Genomic DNA, 20,770 nt, shown 5'->3' with positions numbered 1-20,770 from the left:
AACACAGTGGACAACATGAGACAGTAACAACCAGGCAGAATAGGACCTGGCTGCTCTTGCAACACAGTGGACAATATGAGACAGTAACAACCAGACAGAATAGGATCTGACTGTCTTGCAACACAGTGGACAACATGAGACAGTAACAACCAGGCAGAATAGGACCTGGCTGCTCTTGCAACACAGTGGACAATATGAGACAGTAACAACCAGACAGAATAGGATCTGGCTGTCTTGCAACACAGTGGACAACATGAGACAGTAACAACCAGACAGAATAGACCTGGCTGCTCTTGCAACACAGTGGACAACATGAGACAGTAACAACCAGGCAGAATAGGACCTGGCTGCTCTTGCAACACAGTGGACAATATGAAACAACCAGACAGAATAGGACCTGGCTGCTCTTGCAACACAGTGGACAATATGAAACAACCAGACAGAATAGGACCTGGCTGCTCTTGCAACACAGTGGACAATATGAGACAGTAACAACCAGACAGAATAGGACCTGGCTGCTCTTGCAACACAGTGGACAACATGAGACAGTAACAACCAGGCAGAATAGGACCTGGCTGCTCTTGCAACACAGTGGACAATATGAGACAGTAACAACCAGACAGAATAGGATCTGACTGTCTTGCAACACAGTGGACAACATGAGACAGTAACAACCAGGCAGAATAGGACCTGGCTGCTCTTGCAACACAGTGGACAATATGAAACAACCAGACAGAATAGGACCTGGCTGCTCTTGCAACACAGTGGACAATATGAAACAACCAGACAGAATAGGACCTGGCTGCTCTTGCAACACAGTGGACAATATGAGACAGTAACAACCAGACAGAATAGGACCTGGCTGCTCTTGCAACACAGTGGACAACATGAGACAGTAACAACCAGGCAGAATAGGACCTGGCTGCTCTTGCAACACAGTGGACAATATGAGACAGTAACAACCAGACAGAATAGGATCTGACTGTCTTGCAACACAGTGGACAACATGAGACAGTAACAACCAGGCAGAATAGGACCTGGCTGCTCTTGCAACACAGTGGACAATATGAGACAGTAACAACCAGACAGAATAGGATCTGGCTGTCTTGCAACACAGTGGACAACATGAGACAGTAACAACCAGGCAGAATAGACCTGGCTGCTCTTGCAACACAGTGGACAATATGAGACAGTAACAACCAGACAGAATAGGACCTGGCTGCTCTTGCAACACAGTGGACAACATGAGACAGTAACAACCAGGCAGAATAGGACCTGGCTGCTCTTGCAACACAGTGGACAACATGAGACAGTAACAACCAGACAGAATAGGATCTGACTGTCTTGCAACACAGTGGACAACATGAGACAGTAACAACCAGACAGAATAGGACCTGGCTGCTCCACCGCCTTGCAACACGTACAGTGAGGTTAGATAGGACAGTGACAAACAGACCTGGGCCTTGCTGCTGCTCTGGCAACACAGTGAAAGCTGTCATCCTAAACAGCATCAACCAGCGTCCAACACCGTTGATATCAGGGGGCATGACTTGCGACATTCAATGATGCAGCAAAAAGTAGGGAAATTGGGAAGGTCGCCATTGTTGGGAGGTTGTCGTGATGAATCCGTCTCCGAGAACGACGGTCCTTTGCATTAGTCATACTCGGGATATCAAACTCGCCCTTGGGACAGTTCACTTGACATACGAAATACGTAAAACTCCACGGAGCTCTGTCAGATCTTACTCATTCAGTCTCCAGTTGAAGGTACAAACTGTCCCCAACACCATTGTCAATCAGTGCTATTAGTAGGCCTAATCCTGTCTGTCTGCATGTCTTCACGCTCTTGGCGATCGCACTGGTATCTTCTGGCGAATAGACAACCGAGCAGACGAATCAAACGGTCTTAAAGTTCCATTTGTAATACTGAGACAGTAGTTTAATAGTATACATGTACTACTACATCCAACAGCAACGATGCTGTCTATGTTCATTATTGTTGCCTTAAAAGAGGACAACATTGTTAGTCGGTGGACTGGTTTGGATGGAGATGACCCTTACGAAAAGATGTGACGGTCTCAACTCCCTCACAGTGTTGGCAAGACGGTCGAACAGCCAGGTCTAATTCTGTCTGCTGGTGTCACTGTCTCCTTTGAAAAAAATGAAACAAAGCGTGATGACGTGTACGAGTGACATGAGTTTTATTATCTATGCTTATTTTTTTCAAGAATTTACCGATATTTTTGACACTTCTACATAAAAATCATACATCAATATAGCAAGATTTGATGAAGCACTACATAAAATATAATAAACATGATGACACAATGCAACCTTTTTCCATTTCTTAGTTGCCAAGTAAATATGCCAATACTGTACATGTAGCTTTAATACTCTGGCAGACATCCTGGACAACTAAAAAATGACATTAAGATTGAAAACCAAATGATCATATTGCCGAACTCCAGTTCCATAGCCATCAAGCTCCCAAGGTTCAGAGGACAAATCATGTCTAGGATATTATATTTATAAACTATCATAACATGACCACTTTAGTGTACTAATATAAATGCTTACACGATCTCGACACCCTGCAGGAAATGTAAGGCCATGCTCTACACGTACAGGTGAGAAACTGATGACTTCGGAGGTTTACTTTGCAAGAGGGAGTTTTATGTTGACAGTCTGAGGACATTGAAGGAGGTGCCATGATGTCATCGTGAAGAACGTTTCGGGCAAAGTGTGAAGAAAGAAAATTTGGTATTTATTTTGACAGCGCTTAATTCTTTTGGCATTGCATTCTTTTAAGTCTTGTCTGCTTCATCACCAACAAAGACTGTATATAACACACTGGAAGGATAACGTCAAAGTTATATGAAACAGTAGTCATTATGTTTATAGGTTTCACAGAAAATATGAAAATACATGTACCTTTTAGAATACTAGCTCAAGTAGCTAGACAATACAGGTCCTGGAGAATTGTACACCAGACAGGTAATTCTGGTTTACAGTCTGTCTAAACGACATTTACACAGGGACAACACCATATACTTATAAGACCAGTAATGTGGCCAGAAAAGCTTAATTTCAAATATATACAACACTGATTTTATACAACAATTATCATCTATCATATATAATACATGTACAAGTCTCTTGTACAAACATTATATGTACGTAATATCTCAAAAGTTCATTGCAAAGCGCTGAATTAAGATAATCCAGTTTTAAAACAGTTCAACTTTTTCAAAAACTCGTCCATCCTCTTACTTGATACCACCCCTAGAATGGTGAACTATAATGGCCAATATATATCATGTAGCGATATAACAATTTGACCTGTGTAGTCAGGATTCCTTCCTTCCTACATCAAGGACAGCAACTATCAGTCTGGAAGGTGTCCATACTCTCTAATACATGTTTACATGTGTAAAACTTTGACAAATGAATAGATCTTTCCCCATATGAGTATTCAAATAGAAAATGTATAAAATTTTCCTATAGCAGACAGCACCTACTCTTGAAATGTATTAAACATGGAGAGATCGGAGAATTCCGTTCCCTGTTGATCCAGCATGCGTAACATGTCTGAGAATTCTTCCTGTGATTGTCCCGGCTGAGCTTGACCTTGTTGGACTGCCTGTGCTTGGACTGACTGCACCTGGCTCTGCTGTCCCTGAGAGCCCTCCGCTCCACCCTGCCACTGCGGCCAAATACCCTGTGCACCGGCAGTAGAGACTGCATGCGAGTAGGATGAGGCCTGTGGGGCAGAACCCCGCTGCCCGCCGAGCTGCGTATAAGTGGGACCAGCTGAAATATGAAAGCATCATAATCAGACCCCAAGACTGATAAAACATGCTAGGAATAGGCCACCTTTCAGGATGACCATCACACACCACTATTCATGCCACCATAGCATTCTTTCTTAACAGCAAACTTTACCGTAGATTTGAACAGAACAAAATCTCTGCTTGATTCTTTGCCACAATCTCATTTTGATGTCTCTTGACATACCTGGTGAGTTTGAAGGACTCATTTGGCTGAATGAAGATCCCGACTCATAATCTGTGCTAGACTGGAAAAGAGACAGATTCTGTCAGTCAATATCATTTTTCACATACACAACTCACAAATCCTCACAAGTTCTGCTGTGTTGTACGTATTGTCCCCATCTGCAGCCTCAACAAATTCCTCTCCCCCTCCACCCATGAAGTAATGGTACTTAGAATAGAGTTTCTTTGAGTCAAAAACCCTCCTCGAGGGAAAACCTCATCATAATCCAGAGGACGTGCAAAGCCAGGATGCTCATTCAATACTACTGATAAGATATTGTTTTTTATTTATAATGTCACTTGTGAATCAGACCTAGGTGACCCAGGGTGTCGTTGGTCCCTGAGCCCCTGTGGGGTGTAATTCACGGAAGATCATACCCCAGGGTCATCATGTCTCACAGCCCTCAAAAGAGGGTTGCAGGTAAGAAGTTACCTACTGAGTGACAATCCAACACCACTCAGGTTGATTCTTTGAGTCAGGGATCACCAGTGTTATCCATGGGTTCAGAAAACATACGAACGAAATTGGTTTGTAAGTTAATCGAGAATTTCTACGCATCAATTCTAAAGAACTGGTATCCCCACACAAGATGATGTTTCAAAACGTATTTTAGTTAACTTATAATTTATTTATTGATGAACAATTGCATAATAAAGCCAATTTATCACCAAAACAGGCCAACTCTGACTTTGCACACTATGGCCATCTGGTGGTAAATGGGTAAACTAATTGCTATCACACTTTCTATCTCAACAGATGTTGTGAATACATAACAACACCTATTAACATGACCATTCATTAAAAAGTTTCCGATAAACAATATAATTACCTGTTGTTGAGGGTAAGAGCTCTGAGGGTAAGGATTGTTCCCAGGACTTGGATTCCTGTTTGTCATCATATTTGATAAGACGGTGCCCGTAGACGCTGGGACATTAGCTGACTGGTACTTTCCCCTTGGGTAGTTGTATGCTACTTGCTGGCCTGAAAATTTATCATTATTCATCGTTTTATGACACAGAATCAAAATCATCTCCAATCCACGGGTCATGGGTTCAACCCCAGTCTAGCTGCCTCACAGTCCTTTCACAGGTGAGCGCTGAAATGAAAGCCTAGTACCTCAGATTACCTTTTTTGAGACCTGTATCAGTGACAGTTGTTGTGAAGCACTTTGGTACAGACCCAGATCAGTGAAAAGTGCTAAAAAAAGTTGGATGGTAAAATGGCATGTACTCACTCTGTGTGACCACCGGGCCCCTGTTCATGGCTGATCGATACATCTCGGCGTATCTCGGGTCAGCAGTAGCATCAGTGCCGAGTGTGCGGGCCGTCGGGAACTGACCACCCAAGGAATGAGCTTCAGGCCCATGCTCAATCACACCTTGTTGACTACTGCTTCTGGAAAGTCAATGTTCACAATTAAGAGGTGAGCAGTAACACAAACGAAGTATTTAACCACGAAACTTTTGCAGGCACTTCATTTTTGCAGATTTTACCAATGACCCTGATAAGCGATTTTAATTTATCTTTGTTTTCATTGGTGCAGGTAACCAGTAGAAATGGCAAATCTCTCCAAGAAGTATGTTTTCTTGTGACAGGTCACATAAGTATGTGTATTTGCGACTGAATTGACTTACTTGTTTAATGAATTGGTGCACACTATATACTCTATGTCATCAGTGTATGGATTCTGGAAGCTAAAGCTACTCGTCCTAAGGTAAACATAGGGATCATGAGGATTCTTTATCTTTGGCTGGAAACGGTAGACAATCGTCACTACTTGTCCTTTCTTAGCTATGACTGAAAGACAAATGGAGAAACTTCAATTGACATGTACAGCTTGGAATGACTTACTGACTTGATGCCTTGCTGACAGCTAGCAGGATGAGTGACTGTGCTGGTTGCCATCTTCACCATTAACAGAGGTACAAGCAACTTACACAGCAAATCATCGGCGTGGTTGGCTCAAGAACTGGCAAGCTCGATGTCAGACTAACCCATCATGAGGTTTTGACATCATCTCCTGCGGGTTATGTTGGTGTTGTGACGTCACTCATTATTTTGATGGCCGATATGGCTGCAGTGCGATTTCACGTGATGTACCAGGTCACGTGAGGAACTTCTATAGGCCTATGTGTCTTAACCTACCATCTTGGAATGTTTCTTTCATCAATGACAGGTCATCAGGATGAACAAAGTCTGTGTTAAGATGACCGAGAAGTTCTTGTGGTTGATACCCCAGGAGATTTGTCACTCTGAAAAAAAGACAAATGATATTGAAATATCCCCTATACAGGGGTTGGAGGTGTATTGTGGAAGAGCGTCTAATTTGTGAATGGAAGTCAGAAGCTTCCTGGTTTGATATAAACATTTCAAATAAACCAACATCAAACTTACCTCTGATCAACAAACGTGAATTTCCCTTCCTGGTTATGTCTGGTGATGAATTCATTCGGGGAGGAGGAGCCCAGGTCACTGGTGTTGGGGGTGCTCGTCACCTGGAGGCGACCGATAGCAACAAGACAGCAATGGCTACCTGAATCTTCTGAATCACGTTCAATTTGGACACCTGGAATCACCAAGTCAAAAATGCTAATAAGTTGAAAATGTTCACGCCAAAGTATCATAAACCTTGTAATTTCATAAAGAATCTTATTTTCTTGAATTTCAGAATTGAAGCAGACCTAATGTGCTAGAGAAAAGTGGCATTATCATTATATAAATCGAAAGAATACACACAATAACAGGAATACGCACTGTACAACATAAAATTAAGCCCTCAAAAACTGGTCTACTCCCACAACAATCAGTAGCATTCCTGCAGTAATTGTGAAGGGGAAACTTCTGTAGTAGGGCGACTATAGTGACTGCAAAGCAAACAACAGGAAGAAGGATATTTGCTGGTCAAAATGACCGAACTGAGTACTCAAATGAAATTTTCTATTAGATTATCAGTCACTAGTCGCACTACAGCCACCAGTTCCTGCAGGTTTAATTAACTATCATGGATGACCTTACCGGCATATTTCTTACCCGAAGGAGGCCAATTCTTAATATAACCAGTCACATGGATGACTGCGTATTGCTGTCCGTCAGGAGACGTTCCTAACGTGTTTCTCTGGCGCGCCCGTACAGTATGATTAGCAGTCAATGCATCGATGTGTGCATTGCCCATCTTCATACGACAAATGAAGCCCCGACGTGATCCCATGCACAGTCTCATCGAAGCTGAAAACACACAGATGTAAGTTGTCAGTTGTAAGTTGAAGAAAGTGTTTTATATAAATTGGAGGGCCACTAACAACTCATAGAATGCCGACTGACTATTAAAAGTGACACCAAGAATTCAACTGGGAGCTTATTATTCACCTCATGATCTACAGTTGGTCAGTCTGTACTTACATTGATGACCTTCCTTCTTAACGGTACCAGCTGAAAAAGTAATGGAGGACTATTAGTGAGCAATAATAGACAAGATCTGAATACCATTTGCCACCTTCCTACCACAGACCGCGAAACAACTTATATGAAATGAAGAGCAAGATCAAAATCCTCTATCCTCATCTTGTTCGGGTCAGCCAGCAGATATGGGATACCAGTCTCTGCTGCGAGGAACCCATGTGGCAATCTGTTGTTTGACATCTGTGATGCTAACAGGTTGCAATTGCCTACAGTTACAACTGGTTTATGCATTAGTACATACATGTATTGTGATACTTACTCTTCAGGTCGAGAATACGGCCAGTATTTGACGACTCAGCGGTCGATAACTGCTCTCTGATCTTGTCCACGTCATCTTGATGAACCATCTCGTACATGGTGCGACTGAACCATTCGTTCTGTGAGTGATGGAGGACGGGTACCACAGAGTCGGACACATAGATGATCCGCCCGGTATCACATTGCACGACAAACAGGAAACCATCAGCTGCCTGAAACATATCACATATCTTGATTGATCTTTTCCTCATCCTGACACACCCTGTCATCAGAATCTTGGCCTCACAGAGTAGGTCTCATTCAATGGAAGTGCCAATTGAAATACATGATATGCCCATGTCTGGTATCATATCTTTACTTTGACATCCACTTACCTCCAAAATCAGGTGCTTGAGCTCTTGATCGGTGAGGAAGGATGGTTTGTATGTGCCGTCAGTCCCTGTGTTACCAGTACCTGAAACAACCGCACCAGGTTAGTAACCACACAAGGTGAGGCGGAGTCAAAAATGGACAAAACTCTTTGGCTGGTTTACACAGAAGTTCACTTTTCAAACTTGAAGATTCCAACATCAAAATTCCTGAACGGACAGAATGATTTAAAGGTGTTTGGCCGTGAGACTTCTACATGTCTTGTATCATAGCAGTCATCAGAGATGCTCGCTCTATCTGTATTTGACGTAAAATGAGAACAAATGTGAACAATTCAAAGTGAACTTCTATGAGAACCTGGCTCAGGTGCTTCACGTGTATTTTCTGACAAAAATCAAGCCAAAACCAGCCAACGGAGCCATAGCCATTGAATAGCACCTGCTATCTTGTAAACTCCCCCTATTATCAGGATCTGTTACCTAGTACTAGATATAAAATGCTCCAGTAATGCTTCCATCATCTAAGTCTTTATTTTGTCTTGATAGTTGGTCATTTTCATCACCTTAATGTTGGGGAACATACATACCGGTGATTAACAGGGTCATATTAAAGTACTAGAAATGTTGATGTTTTTGCTCGAAAACACGAAATGAATGATTCAACAATTTCGAGGTCAACTGACTAGAATAGAATAAACTTGCATCAAATACAACAGATCAAGAGGAAAATAAAGGTGGCTATTCTATATTTGTCAGATCATGATTTGCTTATTATTTGGGTTAAATGTCAAGAGGCCCATCCTGCCAGTTTAAATGGTCATGCGCTACCCGCAAGTCATGATTAGTTAGTCATGAACAAGGAATGATTTATTTCCTCCCAGAAAAACAGAAAACTTTCAAAGGTTTTCAAGTAACGAGATTGACATCACAAGGTTGATGAAATGATGCAGAATCTAGCTAGAAATCTACTTTGTTGGTGCCGTGATGTTATTGTTAACGAGACTTCAAAAAGGTCCATCTTACAAGAAAAATGTATTGAAAAATGAGTTGTAGGGAAGTGGTGTAAAAACGGTTCACTTCCAAATCTAAACAGCCCATTAAGAAAGCTAATTTAAGCGTGGGACCTGCAACCATGTCTGCCACATGGAATACTAGTGGAACTATTTGTCAGAAATTATGTCAGATTCTGTACAAAAAGGTTCATGTCTTTTGGAGCATGCAGGGATGAAGGACAATGAAACAGTTTTTTGGGGGCTGGGTAGATCAGAGCCCTGGTTATATACAAATGTACATGTATATCTTGGTGCATGTGACAGTCTATTGAAAAGGTAAATGAAATATAAGTTCTTGTGTGGAGCTATATACTGTACAACTGTACTGTCTCATGGCGTTTTACATTCATTCCCCAGTCTAATCCAGTAACCTATAGTGTTACAGCTAAAGGTTTTTAGCAGGGCACAAGACTAGTGACTTCTACTGCAGAGATAGTCTGAAGTCCTGAGACTGTATGCATACTGAAAATCTCTCAGGGCTGGCCTGGCACAGCAGGGAGAGCATGCTGTGCCCGGCTGGGGCATAGGGACCGGGCTTTAAGCAGAGGTGTGGGACAGAGACTGCCCCAAGTCTGTCAATTGGAAACAACTAGTACCAGTGTTCTCAACAGCTTCTCAGTTGGCAGGATCTATCATTGCTTCCACAAGCACTGAACCAAAAAATTCAGATTTTTTGAGAAATAATTTCTTTCTTCAAAAATGTGCTTTACTTACAATACATTATTTCAAAATACACTTTTTAATACTCGAGGCATAAGGATTAATTCACCATTACAAATTTCAACCGTAACTTCATTCCAAATCATCAATAGTTCTAAAGTAAGGAGGTCCCTGGTACACAAAGAGGGGCAGGGAGTCCTTCTTTAAAACTACTGTTGAGAACACTGAGTACAAAGTGGCAAAAATTCCAAGCTGAGTAGAATAGGCAGCTTTACCCCTGAGACTCTGCATATGAGCCACTGCTTGAGTGAGAATGGTGAGTTTGTCAGGCTTTCGGCCAAGGGACCCATCAGCCGATACCATGCTGCAAAGTTCTTTCATGTAATTATTCATCCGGTGTCGGCGACGTTTTTCAATTTCGCAGTGGCTCTCTCTACAGAAGAACAATAAAGTGCACGTTAAAATACAGTGTGTGAAAGAGGAGTATACAGTGCGTCCCATAAAAGTCTGAGTCGTTTTGCTGGGACGTACTGTATCTAGAGGAATGAGATAGTCACCTCGCAGGTTTTTCATGTGTGACACAGCCATTCTTAGAATTGTGAGTTTGTCTGGCTTACGAGCAAGTGTACTGCACGTGGGCACCATATCACAAAGCTCGTTCAAGTACGCCGTCATCTTATTCCGTCGTCGACGTTCAATCTCACAGTGGCTCTCCCTATCAGCAAAAAGAAGAAGACATTTTAAAGGAAAGAAAGTCTACATCAGGTGAGATGGAAGTGGAAGTATGGTCTTGTTTTTGGGTCTTCCCCTGGTTGATCCTCTGTTGACGTTTAGATTTCTGACATCAGACACGTCTCCAGACTGGCAAACTAGGTGAGTGCCCTGCTCACCTTGTTTGAGCAAAATCTTTGGAAATCAAGCATGAATTTTGGGAAGAAGACTTGATGTGACACAATCTCTTCTTCTGGGACACCCCTTCTTTTCACAGAGGAAAACAGGAGCATGGTATACTTTGCATGGATGCAAGGTTTATAGATGTTGTGAGATCCAATGCGTCATTGTAACATTATTTGCTGGCCCCTCTGTCGGGTCGTTTCACATGATGCCATTTATGTCATCAGCAGTTAGCGATATTGTCACACAGTCCTTGAAAAGGTCAACTTACCAGGGATTTATCAAAAGTCCCTTACCCCATTATATCCAGACCCTGGATTTATCAAAAGTCCCTTACCCCATTATATCCAGACCCTGGATCATCAAAAGTCCCTTACCCCATTATATCCAGACCCTGGATTTATCAAAAGTCCCTTACCCCATTATATCCAGACCCCGGATTTATCAAAAGTCCCTTACCCCATTATATACAGACCCTTGCAAAGTATACCCTCTTCAATAAAAGCATTGTTTTCGCTAAACAGTATTCTTACAATATAAAACATGAAGAGAATAAGAAATCCAAATTTTTACAAATTAACCATGCTTGGGATATGCTGTATTCTCAGACTTTTCAATATTTGCTGAATCATCAAAACAGGAATGAAATCATAAAGAGGATTACATTATTATAATACGCAAGCGTTTTGTATGGAAATGAAAACAACAGACTAGTCTAGTCTGTAGAAGGTTCTGTTTTTTATGAATCAAGCCTCGCAACTCAGTAGCTTCACACACCAGCTCCTTAGCCATTTAAACTCAATCCATTCTGATTTGCAAAACATGGTATGCACAACAGAGTTCCTACAAGCAAGGGTGTTACATATTAGAAACATTCTACAGGTTCAGAGGTAAGGTTTTACTGTTAAAAAAAACTGGCCCTAAGGAAAGCCAACTTAACAAAAGGACTTCTGTAAGATAACTCCTCACACTAGCCTTTACTTGCTAGAGATTATTGGAAGTACATATAGGTTCCACGCTATCATCTTGTAACATGTTCAAACATTTCCAAATTAACTTAATTTCAAAGACACAACTTGCATCTATTTGTCCCAAGGCCAACATGACTCAACATTATAGGGGCTGCAAATGACTTTTGTTTGAGTAAATTCGAAGTGCCAAATGTTGTTTTAAGATGCAAAAGATTTAGTCAAAAGGCAGGAAGGTAAATACCATCTTTTCAGTCAACCTATAGAATTCACCACTGTCAAAATAGAGCTGCAGAACCAACAACAAATGTTGAGAATTGAAGTTCTTAATACTGGTAGTTCTATAGGTTTGTATCTACTGAACTTCAAAGTTACAATAATTTTGAAAAACCAAAGGCCAAAATAATAACAAAATGCAGAATAATTATGCACAGTTAAAGGAAACTCCGCAATGGAGCAATGAAAATAGACCTACCGAGCCTCCAGTGACTTGGGACTGCAACCGGAAATAGAGTAGTAAGTACAGAGATTTAGGGGTGGAGAGGTTTTTGAACATATGAAGTTGGGCAAATGACACTTTTCTCCATGGCATCAAATTCTCAGCGGGAAGAACTAACAATCTAGTGTAACTCTGCCACGGTCTCAAACCCCCAACTTTGCTCTTTCTTAGCATCTTGTTTCGAGTTAGTGCCAATTTTGCCAACAGAGTATAAATTCTGCATCACCAGTGTTAACATGTCATTGCAATATCTGACAATATATCTCGTAGAATGATAACATTTGTAAGAGAAGACCTGATATACAGCATATCCCAATGTGCAGGACATTAACAAGAGGTGCCAGCATTCAGCTAAACCAAATACGAAAATATTTCTCTCAAGTTGGCCAATCCTCAAAAGTTCACATTTTTCATAAATGACTCTTTGTGATGAAAAGTTTGAAATTTTGATGATTGGCTACGTTCAACTATACACTGACAAATTCAAAACATACATATATGAATATATCTAGAGTGACACACTGAAAATATTCCTTGGGGATCGAGAGTCAAATTTCAACATCTCAAGGTGAATATGCCCTTTGACAAAACATTGACAAAATGTAATCAAATGTAGCTGATCTGGATTCTGCAGGACTGAGGAGAAAATACCATTCTAAAGGGAAATGTTCACCAAATGCTGGCTAAAACCTGTAGCTGATACAAGGCCATGTTACCTTCTCTTGTCCTGAGAGCTACTCGCATTATTTTCGTACACATTCTGACTGTATGTATAGTCCTGATTGGGCGGAGTAACAGAATACGGCAGAATCTGCCCGTTATCCCTGAGGAAACGATTACAACGACGCGACATGAAGACCATCAAGAATTAACGAAATCATTGAAATTAATGAAACTCCACAACTGGACTGCTTTGATGTGACACACCAACTCAACTGCCTCATATGAACACACCTGAGATTATCACCTGCTCGAACATCAAACACGACAAGGAAGTAGGCCTACACATCTTTTATTTGAATAGCCCTCATCAGAATATCGGGGCGTAAAACTCTAGACAAGGATGATGATACTGCACTTAGGTGAGGAAAACTTCCTGGTTACTCAACATGAACTGCCTAACAGGGAAAGGAAGAAATACAAAATATGATAGGAGGACATTGTGATCCAGATCCACCTCATTTTAAATTTTCTCCTGTAGGAGGCTCAAAGCATCCAAAGTGGACAATGTACTTGAACAGTTGGTCGAATTTTAACAATGCTGGGCATACAGCTGAGTGTACCGAGTGATGACTCATCCAGGTAGCCTTCAAATGCATAGTGTAACAATGCATTACCTGATGCACTAGGAGAACCTCTACCTGCAGCCCTGAAGGAGTGAATGACAAGTGAGGCCAAGGTTTTCCGATGCACTGTGTGCTACATCTACTTCAATCTCCATACTGAAAATATCTGCTGTAAACACACAAAGTTTCTCTTTGTTTTGGCGATCGGCGAAATAAATTCATGCAAAGAACTGCCCTCTCTAGAGAAACTCGGTAAACGCCGAAAACTTACCTGGCAAACCTCTCCTTATCAGATTGATCTGCATCTCGGGCAAACACACCTTCTTGGCTGTCTTCATCATCAGAACTGAAATAGAACGACAGAGACATATAATATAAGAATTCAAGTCGTTTCATGAGACATCATCCGCTCCTTGCTTCAAACTTCACCATCATCACATCTCACATGCACAGCACGCTGCCAAGCCATGACTACAATTGGCCATTCTCTAGAGCATAGCCCAAGCTTCGTACTAATTGATAATCAGTCACAGTGTGTGAGGCATGCTTTGTACGCCCTCCCCAGGTACACGTAGCAATTCATGATTTGCACGCAAACCATGTATTTGGCCCCTTTATATCATTATGTACTGTACACCATGTATATGGGATGTAGCATTTGTTCTTGTTGAAGAGTAAGACCGAAATGCAACACCAAGGACCTCTGCGATCAAATCCAGGTTCGGGCTTTCTTCATTACAATCATTGACATCCTGTGACAAAGGCCTTCTTAGGATACCGTTTGGTATATTTTGTCACCAGGCCAGTGTGTTAGAATCAAACAACAATTGTCGTAGCCCTCCCCTGCATGGCGAGGATATCAAAGTCAGATTCCCTGATCAGTCAAACTTACTCTCTTCCCAGCTTCCTCTTTCTTTTGTTAGATGAGTCAGATGCTGCAACAATAGAAAATATGGACAAATCAGTAAATTACAGAGTTTAAACTACTGAGACTTGTAACCCTATCATCATTTGAATCATCATGAGGTTGGAGAGAACCATCGCTGATCAATAAAGGGGACTGGCACACCTTTTTGCAGAGGGTATTTTTTTCGACTTCAACCAAAAAGGTACTATTAAGTATGCACAGTGTATCATACGCATCAATCACCCCTCCGTTTCATGACCGCGCTCAATGTTGCTTAAAGAAATATAATCTGGAGACAACGCAGCAAGTATTCGATCATAAACGAATATCTCCATGGTCACCACCTTCCAAGATCATGAGTAAAATGGGCCAAGTATCCGGCCAGGATTTCTCAGAAGTGTTTTTGACTATCCCAGACCAAAAGCTCAAACCCCAACACAGTTTGAGCGCAGTTTGTGTCGAATCGAAAATGGATGTCATAGTAACGCTTCTAGAGATCATACCTTTGTCGCGGAAAGAAAACATTTGACCTTGTGATGGTTCACACGTATCATGAAGTCACGTCACTTTGTTAAGTAATTGAATCTGACATAGCAATGAAGTGGATTAGGGGTAGGCCATGGGGATGATGGGGAATGAAAATCATTGTGCCAAATTGATTGATTAGATTTCTGGGGAGAACATGATCAGGCATATTGATATTTCCTCTTCACGATGTGGCCAGGTCAGGTCTGCAGTCAACACAGAGACTCGTGGGCCCCCTGAACACTTTGGAAGAACAGGCCACAATGATTGCTTTATAAATATGTCTTCCTTGGAGGAGAGAACAGTTGGTCAAGACAACAAAGCGTGAAAGTAGCAGTATGGGTACAGGGATTGAATACTGATGAATGCAGATTGTGTTTTTGTAACAACCTCAACAGATGCGAGTTTCTTAAACTTTTGATAAAGGCTAAGCCTGTATGAAAAACACATTTTAGCCACCCATTGGGGATACATTGTATATTCCCTCCTTGCCATCCCCTTGTTACTGGGCCTTCGTCAATACAACGTAAAAGTCCATTCTGTAGTAACTACACTGACCACTAGTGTCTGGTCATACTAGTAAGCTGAATGAGTTGAGAAACAGACAATACTGCTGGGTACCTTTAACATCATAATCACGTAAACTTGAAGGTTCTTACCATGATACTGAGGCAACGATGGTTGGACCTGGACTGACAGGGCCTTCGTCAATACAACGTAAAAGTCCATTCTGTAGTAACTACACTGACCACTAGTGTCTGGTCATACTAGTAAGCTGAATGAGTTGAGAAACAGACAATACTGCTGGATACCTTTAACATCATAATCACGTAAACTTGAAAGTTCTTACCATGATATTGAGGCGATGATGGTTGGACCTGGACTGACAAGGCCTTCGTCAATACAACGTAAAAGTCCATTCTGTAGTAACTACACTGACCACTAGTGTCTGGTCATACTAGTAAGCTGAATGAGTTGAGAAACAGACAATACTGCTGGGTACCTTTAACATCATAATCATGTAAACTTGAAAGTTCTTACCATGATACTGAGGCGATGATGGTTGGACCTGGACCGACAGCGCCCTAGTCGATAAGTCCATACACTGGTAGTAATTACCCGTAGCTGCAGCATAATCCATCATGTTGTACACCAAGTTAATATACAATCCACTACTAGAAACATGCCACTAGATAAGAGCAGACTCTACGTGACAACCTACGAAACTGATCCTATCATTACATCTCAGACACCTAATACGACCATCATGTCACTTGGAAGAGGAGCCAACAAGATTTCTCCTGAGGAATACTTCTGAGAAAAAGTCAAGCAGGAAGAAGATGGACAGGAATACGTCTCAATGGGTATCTGCAATCCAAGCGATGATGAAGACTTGCTATGCCTTTTTCCAGGTGAGGATGAGATCAGAGGAGAACAAATGTGTGCTGCGACGAGTACATGTCACACTGATCTTTGGTTTGTCATCAATGCGTGTTTCTAATCAGATGTGCCTGTTTTATATGAAAGTGTAAATGTCGCCATCATGCATGCGCTTCAATCTGTAAGTAATCAGGAACTGTTGCCATAGAAACCACTTCCAGGCCTAATTATTTTCCATTCTACTCTCTTGCAACGATTGGCGCAAATATCTGGTTATGAAATAAATGGAGGAATTTAGTTAAGAGAAACTGCCAATCACACAAAATGCTTTCAGAAAAGAAAGATACCCAAAGGTAGACTTGATGTTTTTTGTTTCAAACTAACTTTACTTATTTAGATACCAAAAGTACATAAATCAGATGCAGATGAATATAGAGAGGCTTTTGGTATTCTTACCATGACATGAACCACAATGCCTTCATCCGCCCTAATCATGGCCATTCGTGACATCCCCGCAGCTCCAAGAAACTCAATATTTTCTCCGTCATTGCAATCTGGTCACGTATTTTTCATTTCTACATTGGCTCATCAATATACCATGATGAGGTGGCATTAGGTTATGAGATGAAGAATGCTGACTAAGAGTATCAGAGTGGAGGATGGAGGCATCTTTACCCTTTGACCTCAATGGAACACTCTTAGGTTTTTGAGCTTTTGAAAAACCATGACATTATCTGTTGAAAGTGACGTTTCTCATCCTCGACATTCATTGCCAAACAATTTGTTTTGAAAGAGTTCCAATCGCTTTAGGATTTCAAGTTCTAGCCAAAATGGTGGTACCAATTGTCAACACTTAACCCTCTTCCTGAAATTCAGTTGTTTTCTGAAAGAATTTTAAAACGTTTGTGTTTGTAGGCCCACATTTTCCTCCACACAAGGAAGCATCTTAACAAAAGTGAGCCAGTTTCTCTCGTGAAACTTGGCTCCAGGACATCAAATGCAACCCAGAAGAGGAAGTAATTCTCATATTTCAATGGAAAACATGACAGAAAATGTCATTCTTCCCATTTTCTCTGAGAATGTCTGTGTGATTTCACGGTTGGCTGCCCCGTCCCCTTATAAAAATTTCTGGTTCTGCCACTGAAGAGACCCATAAAATTTGTGATGTGATATTTATAGTGGTGACATCTATGCTTTTGCAGCCAAACCACACCAATGTCTCGCAGGCAAGCAGTGGGGCAGACACCCCTTTCCGCCATTTTGAGTCAGTCAATTTGCATCCCATAATGCCACTTCCCAAAACACCATGAGGACGATAAAGTTGATTGTATGGTTCTTTTAACGGTTATCTTCAAATAGCTTCACACGACCTTGGATCTATGAAAATGCACTGATGGAAATTGTGCCCCCTTTCCTAAACACCGCTGACAAGAACCATTGAATTAACTTTCAGTGGCCTAATCAAAACAGCGACAAGATACACTACAACTTTGCCCACTCTGTATTGGAAAGTTCACATCCATGCCTCATCCCAAGGAAGACACGTTTTAAAGCATGCCATCGCTACAGTGAGGTTTGATTAATGTGCTCTGTTCACGATGATCACTTAATTCATATGCACAATCACGCACCAGTGCCATTTCCTGATTCGCATATTACTCTGGCCGATACATGGTGCTGTATAGTGCTCATGGTATCTTGGCTAGCTCGGTCAACGAGGTAGCTCAGTTGACGAGGTGATTGTAAATGCGTGTAGTTTATTTCAACGAGTGTCAGACATGTAAGACAGGGATAGGATCTATGCAAACCTGTAAATAGAGTGACATCCAAAAGCCCCAATAATTTGTGTACAACACTTGTGCACATTTTTTGATGCAAACCTGAAGAAATCGCCATTGCACAGACATTTGTAGACCTATCAATAAGGACTATCCTAAGTAATTTGAAAATGATCAAATATGGTACTGACGAAGCTGAAATCAGTCATGGTCTACTTCCCTCTCACATCACAATTTGGACCCACCAGTCAACCTAGCAGATGGTCAATAAACATCAGATAAAGACGTTTTTGTTTGCATAGCGTTAGTCGTGGATGAATAAATAAGAAAATTGTCGCTTGCTGGTTCGATGAATAGGGGAGAATTGTGGGACACTGCCAGAAGGTGTGTGATTGTATCACAATATCAATATGTATGTAGGGCAACCAGGTGCATCTAGGGGGTCTATCTTGGGTCATGAAACTATAAATCATACTCAAAAATTCTGAAACTTGATGTCTTATTTACTTTTCTTCATTTATCATGTTAAATTATGTTCCAATGTGTTCAGATGAATGGGAAGCACCCACACGACCAACGACCAATTTGATAGTTGTAGCTTGAGGCAAAGCACATATTGAGCCATAGAAAGTGTTAAACTCCTCTAAACATTTTATACCCTCCCCACACCACGCGCACACACAGATAGCCGCCAGCCTACAGACATGGCCTCCATCTCTCAATAACTACACACAAAGAATGGATGTGACGTTGCCATGGAAATGAAGCATTTAATCTGAGTGATCATCATGGCAAGGGTAGAAGTGTCACGCAATGTGGGGGGCTCATGATGGGCCACGAAACACATTATTCTCAGGGAAACAGATGAGTCTATCAGTCAGAGGATTCAGAGGAGTCAATGGACTGAAATCATGTTATTTAAGACTTTATAAGTACAGTGGAACCTCCCTGGGACACCTCTCTATTAAGGGTACCCTCTCTATAAAGGACACTGCACATAGTATTATCCACTAAATATTTCTGTAATCATGAGACCTCTGAATTCAGGACAGCATTTGTGAGCCAACAGGGTGTCCCAAGAGAGAGGTTCTACTACTGAAGTGGTTATTTTAATGGAAATCGAACTAATATTCATAATAATGAAATGAAAAGTTATGTAAGTTTGCCACCGATCACCACTATGATGTTACATTTAGAATATGAATGTCATTGGAAAAAGCTTGGGTCTACCCTCAGGGAATATCGTGCTGCTCTATCAATTCTTCAGGATATATGATACCATGGTCACTTATTCAGGATATGATACCATGGTCACTTATTCAGGATATATGATACCATGGTCACTCAGATACACTGTAGTCTGTACCATTTGAATCCCTAACAGTATTTAAGATTCTGAAAATGTGCCAATTTTGGCCTTTCTGAAGAAAGAATAACAGTTTTGAAATACTTCCAGCTTCCACAAGAACATGTTGCTATGTAGGCAAGCAGGGTGCTTATAGGGGGGATTACAGTTAACGGGACGATACGTGATCCACCATAGGCTAATGCTGTACTCTTTGCTGCAAATTTGTGAAATATGATAATAATTGGCCAATGACCCGGGGATTATACTCCAGATCCACAAGTCTCGACCTTTACAGACAAGTTTGACAATGTTTGGGTCCTGACCAGTCACCCTTTGTTTCACTTGACAATGCTTAGAACCAAGTGCCACAGCCTCACTTGCCATGAAGTGGGTAGCACATCAACGAAACAAAAATTGCTGGAAAGGGATTGTTTTTGGTCACATCGGCTGGCCTCGCAAAGGCCCCAGAAAGCCCCCTATTTTCAACCTTACATCCCTTCGAGGTACATCCGTGTAAAGTTGTGATCTACAACTAAAGGAGGTGGACTTGGGCTAGACTGAAAGGACCCCTGCCAGTGCCAGAGGTGTCAAAGGTTTGAAGACCATAAGAGGTAGGATTAGGAATTTGAAATAACCCTGCCACAATGGTGGACGAGATTTGATGATACGGGCCATGTGATGAGGGCCTACATGTAGGGTGGTTGGATTTCAAATGACCAATACCTGCTGTATTGGGCTTTTACTAAAGATGGAGTATGAGCATGCCGATGGGCCACTGAGACCCCCTCCCTGCCTACCTGCCCCCCCCCCCCCCCCCCCCGCATCCCTGGCCCAGGTCACCACAGTGAGATAGACTTATGACCAGGATCAGGCTGCCATGCCTTCTCATTTGGACTGGAGAGTGGAGTGTGTGTATGTAATTGTTTTGTTTAGGCTCTGCCTTGTCTTTGTTATATATGTTAATATGAATTAATAGCCTTGCACTACAGATAACAGATGCATTGTTGCAAGTTGAATGAACAAATAAAACGAGGATTTTTGTGCACTCACCCGATGACGTTCCAGGGCTTATCGAGACGGCTGTTGCCATTTCTGACGCAACCTATTCAGAGTTATGAATTGTTTCTTGGTTCTTGGACCTTTAATACGTAATAATGTTGTCAGATTTCATGGGATAAAGGGATTAATTACAGACCGAAATGCCTGCATTGAAATTGTAAATAATGCTGTTGTGGTCGTCGTTACATGTACCGTCGTAGCCGTTGAACGTACCAAAGACAATTTACACCGTCTGGACAAGGACGCATGCGGGATGGGGATCCCATCAGGGTCATC

At 41.6% G+C, this 20,770-nt stretch overlaps 1 protein-coding gene and 1 non-coding gene across 8 annotated transcripts; both read right to left on the bottom strand.

Moving 5' to 3' along the window:
- Positions 1-2,177: 2,177 nt before the first annotated feature.
- On the bottom strand, positions 2,178-20,664 carry LOC135500474 (aryl hydrocarbon receptor nuclear translocator homolog). 7 transcript variants are annotated; one of them, XM_064792026.1, is made up of 16 exons: positions 20,486-20,664; positions 14,390-14,432; positions 13,769-13,843; positions 12,188-12,208; positions 10,408-10,565; positions 8,145-8,224; positions 7,772-7,982; positions 7,453-7,482; positions 7,069-7,278; positions 6,448-6,619; positions 6,199-6,305; positions 5,688-5,850; positions 5,288-5,448; positions 4,883-5,034; positions 4,015-4,075; positions 2,178-3,810 (listed from the first exon to the last, which is right to left on the bottom strand). In XM_064792026.1, exons 1-16 carry the CDS (start codon positions 20,523-20,525, stop codon positions 3,515-3,517), a joined length of 1,980 nt encoding a protein of 659 aa, XP_064648096.1. In that variant the 5' UTR covers positions 20,526-20,664; the 3' UTR covers positions 2,178-3,514. The 7 variants fall into 7 exon arrangements, with proteins under 7 accessions (XP_064648096.1, XP_064648053.1, XP_064648043.1 ...); XM_064791983.1 differs by lacking the exons at positions 10,408-10,565; positions 20,486-20,664 and adding exons at positions 10,126-10,283; positions 15,971-16,418; XM_064791973.1 differs by lacking the exon at positions 20,486-20,664 and adding an exon at positions 15,971-16,416.
- LOC135483983 (U8 small nucleolar RNA) lies at positions 4,359-4,495 on the bottom strand. The gene has a single exon (XR_010446402.1). It is a non-coding gene; the product is annotated as a U8 small nucleolar RNA (small nucleolar RNA).
- Positions 20,665-20,770: the final 106 nt, after the last annotated feature.

This window comes from Lineus longissimus, chromosome 2 (genome assembly GCF_910592395.1).
Source record: "Lineus longissimus chromosome 2, tnLinLong1.2, whole genome shotgun sequence".
Lineage (NCBI taxonomy): Eukaryota > Metazoa > Nemertea > Pilidiophora > Heteronemertea > Lineidae > Lineus > Lineus longissimus.
Note: the sequence above shows the minus strand (reverse complement) of the source record. Positions and strands in the feature narration are given on the sequence as shown.

Excerpts from the sequence above, each read along its gene's own strand:
- LOC135500474 (XM_064791983.1), bottom strand. The coding sequence starts at position 16,073 with ATGATGGATTATGCTGCAGCTACGGGTAATTACTACCAGTGTATGGAC. Across the intron at positions 12,209-13,768 it reads GATAAGGAGAGGTTTGCCAG|TCCCAAGTCACTGGAGGCTC; the intron begins GTAAGTTTTCGG and ends TTCCGGTTGCAG. Across the intron at positions 7,983-8,144 it reads TCAAGCACCTGATTTTGGAG|GCAGCTGATGGTTTCCTGTT; the intron begins GTAAGTGGATGT and ends GATATGTTTCAG.